Source organism: Nicotiana attenuata, unplaced genomic scaffold, assembly GCF_001879085.1.
Source record: "Nicotiana attenuata strain UT unplaced genomic scaffold, NIATTr2, whole genome shotgun sequence".
In the NCBI taxonomy this organism is placed as follows: domain Eukaryota; kingdom Viridiplantae; phylum Streptophyta; class Magnoliopsida; order Solanales; family Solanaceae; genus Nicotiana; species Nicotiana attenuata.
The window spans coordinates 105054-112305 of NW_017671884.1; the positions used below are offsets into that span (position 1 = coordinate 105054).

The 7252-nt window shown below is 36.2% G+C and overlaps 1 protein-coding gene across 2 annotated transcripts; it reads left to right on the forward strand.

Moving 5' to 3' along the window:
• The first annotated feature begins 556 nt into the window (after nucleotides 1–556).
• Nucleotides 557–6585, forward strand: LOC109210720 (arogenate dehydratase/prephenate dehydratase 2, chloroplastic). 2 transcript variants are annotated; one of them, XM_019374173.1, is made up of 12 exons: nucleotides 557–942; nucleotides 1042–1109; nucleotides 1518–1610; nucleotides 3853–4053; nucleotides 4131–4211; nucleotides 4351–4446; nucleotides 4522–4599; nucleotides 4730–4819; nucleotides 4922–4989; nucleotides 5128–5209; nucleotides 5502–5571; nucleotides 6163–6585. In XM_019374173.1, the coding sequence occupies exons 1-11, from the start codon at nucleotides 678–680 to the stop codon at nucleotides 5559–5561; spliced, it is 1182 nt and encodes a 393-aa protein (XP_019229718.1). In that variant the 5' UTR covers nucleotides 557–677; the 3' UTR covers nucleotides 5562–5571; nucleotides 6163–6585. The 2 variants fall into 2 exon arrangements, with proteins under 2 accessions (XP_019229718.1, XP_019229717.1); XM_019374172.1 differs by having other exon boundaries at nucleotides 6181–6585.
• The last annotated feature ends 667 nt before the right edge of the window (nucleotides 6586–7252 follow it).

The window sequence follows — 7252 nt, forward strand, 5'->3', positions numbered from 1 at the left end:
GATATTTAATATATATATATATATATATATATATATATATATATATATATATATATGGTTTTTGATAGAGTCCTTTCACTTATTTGTTATGGTTATTTTCTTTCTGGTATCTTTTATTATTACATGTCTTTTCTCTTATTTCTTTTCTGATATTATTGCCTTTCCTGTTGAGCCGAGAGTCTCCTGGAAACAGCCTCTCTGCCCTTTTCGGGGCAGGAGTAAGGTCCGCGTACACTCTACTCTCCCCAGACCCCACTAGTGGGATTTTATCGGGTATGTTGTTGTTGTTGGATAAAAATAAATTATATATACATATATATTCTTAACGGGTTAACGGATTATCCGTTAAGAAAATTGAATAATCCGCCCCCAAACCGATAAGCCGTTAATAAAAAAAATTCAATCTGTTCCCCGTCCGTTAAACCCTTAACCCGATATCAATAAACCATTAAGCTTCGGTTTCTGTTCGATTTTCTTTTTGGTTCAGTTTTGAACACCCCTAGCTTATACAATAAATCAAAGTAGAGGGAAATAAATGACCTTTTCCGAATCTAAAATTAGCGGGACTAATTTGGAAAACTTCCACCAAATAAACAGTGACACTGACACCATCTCTTCTCCCGCTCTCGGTTATCTCGCTCATGCAACAACACACACACACACAGTGAACAACTACCATGGCGGCCACCATCTTAAGGTCTCCAAAAATCCAACCCCCTCCTCCTGAAACAACCACCTCAAATCTCTCATCCCTCACTCACATCTCCTTCACTCCATTACCTAAACGACGTCGTTATCTCTCGATCTACGCCTGCGCCGACGGTTCCGGCAACAGCCCATTCGGAGGCAATATTAAGAAAGGTCAAGCAATTGAGCTTAATAAAGTCAATGATGAACATCCTTATGAATTCAATGCCAAGGATTCACCTAATCCCCTTCCAAGTAGGTTACAGTTTTTAAAATTGATCAATTTCGATAAATTTAGGGCTTTCTTTTATAATGCAATTGTCTTGATATTTTGTGTTGATTGATGAATTTTAGGGCCATTGACGTCGGCTGATTTGAGCAATATGGCATCCGAAGGGTCTCGTCTTCGGGTTGCTTATCAGGTTATGAGTGGGTGTAATGCGTGCGTTTTCATTTTTCTTTAGACATTGATTAAAAAAGGCGGATTGGAAATATAGAGTTTCAGTTATGTACATTGACGGTGTAAAAAAATTACACAATCATGTCACTTAGTAGGTAATTTTAGGTAAATCTCTTGATAGGCGTTAATAAGTAATCTGGTAAAAATGCTAACTAACCTGCTATCAGATTTTAAAATTCACTGATGATGTTAAAACTTCTTATGCTGTCAGTGTGTGTGTGTGTTTGTGTATATATATATATATATATATATATATATATATATATATATATATATATATATTACACCAACTAGTTTCAAATTTTGGATACGCCTCTGCTAATCAGGTTGCTTGTCGACGATCCTGATTGGTTATGTATTGATCTTTCAGGGAGTGCGTGGTGCTTACAGTGAATCAGCAGCAGAGAAAGCATATCCAAACTGTGAAGCAGTTCCCTGTGAACAATTTGATACTGCTTTTGAAGTGAGTTTTTCTTTGGTTACTCAATTAAGGCAACGATTGTTTTCATCAATGAATTATGCATTTCTTTGTGTGTAGGAGCGGATGACGGTTAACCATGGTTGTAAACTTATCCATCATTGGTTACTTTGTATTGTTTAATGAGTATTTATTTTTCAAAGATAAAGTAAAAAAGTTAATGCTAATTACATCTGTTCTAGAATTAAAATAGGATGGTTGAAGTGGAGTGCTATGATGTATTATTTGATAGGAAGATATCTAACAAATTAATAAACAATTTCTGTAGAACAGTTGTGATTTGTGAGACGAGCAATGTTACATGGGAGTGAATATTGAGCCTCTAGATCCTGCATATAATGTTACAAAAATACAAAGTGTTGCATTGGATGTGTGGTAAGTGGCCACAAAATTGAATAATATATTTTTTTGTAAGGTTAATTTTATTGCTAAAGGTACCATGATGGTACAGAGAATTACGTAAAAGGAGCCGAAAATCCTTTACAACAACCTCCTAAAATCCGTCTATATAAATGGATATAAGGAGTTCACATTGTAATAGTAAAATTTTCACCATAGGGCTTATAGACATCGGCATGTCCTCCATAATAACCACGCCGAAATCAAAAAAGAGAAGTTACATCAAAATATGGTTCTCGATAAAAGTGGCCCAATCCTCTATACGACAAGGGACCTCATAAGTACACCAAAAAGAGAATAGAGACAACATAAAATTGGATAATATTAGAATGGTTACACCCTATCAAGGGTGCAAGTACCACAGACAGAGGGTAACATAATGGAAGGCTGGCTGAGATAGTTGTTGAATATCCTTAAATAAAAAAAGAACTTAAGAAATTGTCAATACAAAATAATTACTCCAGATTATTCTTTATAATGCTTTTCTTTATGATGACTTTCTAATCCTGCTACTTGTGTTGACACTTATTCCAACCTAAGGGATAACTTCATATCTATTTAACATGTTGAAGGAACTCATGACTGCTCTGTTCCTTGCATAAGATGTGGTTATTATGGTTTTCCATGTCATGAATGCTGGAATTCTAGTTATGTTAACCAAAAAAGTTTAAACTGTTGCACCATGTGTTAAAATGTTGACCCACTTTAACTTCAACAGTAACTTGCTAAAATCCTTAAATTTTGGCTTGGTTAGGGATTATGGAACCTCTTTTTTTAATCATAAAAGATGGACTTATTTTTCCTTTTTTCATACTGGGTGCCAATAGTTCAAATATTGCATTTTCTTCTATATGGATATGAAGAGATCAGTTAGTCAAACATGAGTCTACCTCTATAAGAAATTTCAAGTATTTATGAACAAGCTGCCCAAGCTGGGAGATACTGGAAGATGCTGGAAGTAGCTTATTGTCTTGAATTATTATGTGAAAAATGCTGTTATATCCTCTTGTTGTTTACGTTTGCTCACCCAAAGACTTCATAAGAGGCCCTTATGTTCATATTATGTCTCTATAATCTAATTCTTCCCATACTTTTTCCTTTGATTTTATCTATCTCTGTCTTTCTTTATGCTTTTCAAAAACCACCATGTCGGGGCTTGGGTTAGATCACGGACCCTGTATTGGTGTCTTCTATAAATATCTAGAGGTAATTTCAAGAAAGCTATTTTCTTTGAAAATAGGAGAGGAAAATATATCTCAGCCAATTATTTTATAATGTTTGCTTGCATAATTTATTTTGAGCTGGAAATTAGTTGGGTTTTGTAAGAAGTAATAGAAATGATTATTGCATGTAGGGATGCGTAGAAAATCTGGCAGTTGTCCCAACATTTTCAGAATTGACAGCCATAAATTGTCTGATCATAGTATTATCTGCTTGTTCTTAAGGAATGGTACCAATTCTCCTTTAGGTAATGTTAGGCCTAGCGGGTTTATCTGATCTTTTTAATGCTGTACAGTGATACAGATAACCAAATATTAAAATTTGTACTACAGGCGTCAGGCTGGATTGAAATTTCTTGTGAAATGGTTTCAGTCTGTCTGTGTAAACTAATTCGGTTATGCAAGACATAATAGCTGGGGCCTGCCAGACTAAGGTCACTAAAGATTCTTAAGCTGGCTTGTGTCATTAGTTTATATTTTCTTAAAGAGTGAGGTCACTAAAGACTTAACAGTAAGTTCCAGATGCAGCAGAAGCTAGTTTCACATTCTTTTGCACATATATAGATTAAAATCAAACCATGATTTCACCTTCCTTTCTTGTTTGATAGGCTGTTGAAAGGTGGCTTGTTGATAGAGCAGTTTTACCTATAGAAAACTCTTTAGGGGGGAGTATTCACAGGAATTATGACCTTTTACTGAGACACCGTCTACATATAGTTGGAGAAGTCAAACTTGCAATTCGGCACTGTTTAATGGCTAACAATGGCGTCAAAATTGAAGACCTGAAAAGAGTTCTTAGCCATCCTCAGGCATGTTTCTTTTGCTTCCTAATTGTTTATATGCTTGACACACATGTTTATTTATCGAAAACCTGGTTGGTACATAGGCTCTTGCACAGTGTGAGAACACATTAACAAAGTTAGGGTTGGTCAGAGAAGCTGTGGATGATACTGCTGGTGCAGCCAAGGTGAGACAATATTCTAACTTCTGCAACTTTTGGAATTTAGAAGATTCTGTAATTGGTCTGGTAAATTATACTTAGTTGATTCAACCAGTTATCTTGAGATTTTTGAATCATGATATGTTTTCTTTGATTATTTCTGCAGTATATTGCTTTCCAAAAACTAAAAGATGCAGGGGCAGTTGCAAGTTTGGCTGCAGCTAGGATCTATGGTTTGAACGTGCTTGCACAAGATATTCAGGTGTGCAGAAGTCTGGTTTAACAATCTAGCTGTCGACAACATTTTAATTAGTTCTCTGATGTATTTTTCTTTCAGGATGACTCTGATAATGTTACTCGCTTCCTTATGCTGGCTAGGGAGCCCATTATTCCTGGTACTGATAAACCATTCAAGGTTAGTTATTCAGTTTAGCAACTCTTCAAATGCGGAGCAAATACTTTATAACTGAATTCATATGTTTTTTATCTTCAAAAGTTACTCTCACCGAATTCTGTGGAATGTGCTTATCTACTGATCGTGACAGACAAGTGTGGTCTTTTCGCTCGATGAAGGTCCTGGTGTGCTTTTCAAGGCACTTGCGGTTTTTGCTATGCGAAATATCAACCTTACTAAGGTTAGTCTATCTCTGCTGAAAATACTCTGTTATTTCTCAGGCCACAGGTAAGATATACTAAGTCATTTTTTTTTGGATGTTCTACTTTAAATTTTGGGTCAGATTGAGAGTCGTCCGCTGCAAAAGCAGGCTTTGCGGGTGCTTGATGATAGTACAGATGGGTTTCCAAAGTATGCATCATACATGTCTTCCTCTACTTTTGCAGTTTCTAAATGCTAGTACCATCTTATGATCAGAAGAACGTTTAGTTACAATGTCATTGCATTGCTGTTGTGCACTTCCTAATTGTGTGCGACATGCTTATGCAGATACTTTCCTTACCTTTTCTATGTGGATTTCGAAGCATCTATGGCTGACCAAAGGGCTCAAAATGCTCTGGGGCATCTCAAGGTACTTCTTAGACATACTTGATGTTGTAGTATTTATTGGTCATTCATACAGGAAGGAGCAAAGTAATACCACTCAAAAGAGTTGTCGAAGTGTATAAGGTGATTCAGGGTAGCTCACTTGTGGGATACCTAATCCGCCCCTGTGTAGGTGGGGGTTCGATTTTCTATAGAGTATTCCCCTCTCCCATTTCTCCCTCCCCTTCCTCCCTTTTTTATAATAATTTTTTTAAAAAAAAAAACGAATTCACTAGTGGGTAGTTGAACACTGAACGAGAATTGTTTTTTCCTTGCAGGAATTTGCAACCTTTTTGCGAGTATTAGGGAGTTACCCTTCAGATAGTGGTGTAGCTTGACATTTACAAGGTATTACTTGAATGTTTGAGAATTTTTGTGAGAGATCCATTATAGATACCTTTTTTGCTCTTCTCTAATAAAAAATATTATTTTGCTCAAGGGGCTTATTGCCTTTGGCCTGATAGATAAACATTCATGTCTTTTTCCTGTTCAATGTTGAAGTAAATTGTGGCCTATATGGAAAAAGGAATACGGGAATATAGGACAGAGAATCCTCAAATTAAGTATAACCAAAAGAGGAAACAGGTAATCAGAAGAATAGCAGATCTTTTGGCTTTTAGTTTTTAGATGCCCCATCCTTCTACTCGTATCCGTCATTTCCTTCTTTTTTCCAGTAACCCCACCCCCACCCCACCTCCAAAAAAGTAATTTCTTTTTGGCCTAATGAAATTTAATGACATGAGAGGGGAAACTACAGTTGAATAGTCTATAAGGTTAAGCAATGACGAAGCTAATATGAATTGCAAAAGCCTAAACAGAAGCATCTTGACTAGAATTGCTAGTTGATATAGTCAGGCTTGGCATGTTAGTTGATGTTTACTTATTCTTGATTTTGTAATACTTTTAGCCAAATCTGAACTTAGCAATTCGCATTACTAGCATTAATTGCTAATGCAGGCAATCACACTCTATGTAAGACGCACGCTGGTGAAATTGGTATTTACTCTATCCAATTGCTGCAATGTCATTATAGATACCATGCAGCACTACAGTACGTCCTCAGCGGTTCTGTTGATACCATGATACAGTTTTCTTTTGCCTAACTGCAATTTGATACGTGTAATTACTGGTGTTCTTTTTTTTTTAAATTAAAAAATATCCCAGAATCTATCCTCTTTTCTTGTGTTCCTCTTTATTTTCAATCCCAGATCCGTTTCCTTAGGTTCCCGGGTCCGGATCGTATTGGTTTTTGAAGGAGTGAAATGTAGAAGAGCAGAGAATAGATGTATTCATCTGTCTTTTGTTAGAAGTATTTATTTATCAAGAACAGAGATGATTATTGCATCTGGCAACTTGCAACTAGTGTCGGTGCTCTTACAGACAGGTAATTAACAACTGGTCTTTTAGTTGGCTCAAACTATTATAAATGCTGCCTTGCTTGTTAAAAATTGATAGACGAGGGAAATTTATTCTGAATTTGTGGTCAAATTTCTGAAAGGACCAAAAGGTGTCCCCATCTTCTATAGTAACTGCTAGACAGAGACCGACCTATAGTGATAGAAGTGGGTTCAATTTAACCTATTTTTTCTTTTTATGCGCGCGCACACACACACACACACTAGTCGTTTTGAGCTCATTTCCAATAAACACAACATTTTGAAACCCTGTTTCATCTGCTACTAGCATAGTTGACGCTCAACGGCTCAATGTAGGAACAAAAACCAGACATGGTTTTGCTGGGTTCGCATCAACTCACTGGCTTTGCTTGGTCGTATTTAAAAGTTGATCACTTTCTAAAATGAAATTCGTGGTCTGACTATTAGTTTTGAAATCAAACCTAAGATTCATACGAGATCCACTTTGGAACTTCAAACCACCGGTCTAATTCCGAAAATGGTTAGTTTCCAAATACGAAGCCACAAAAGTGGCTATTTCCCAAACCTGAAAAGAAGAAAATGTTTAGGTTCTTCATGATAAGGCATAAACGCCAAATTTCAGGATAAATATAGCATGAAGGACAAACAATGTA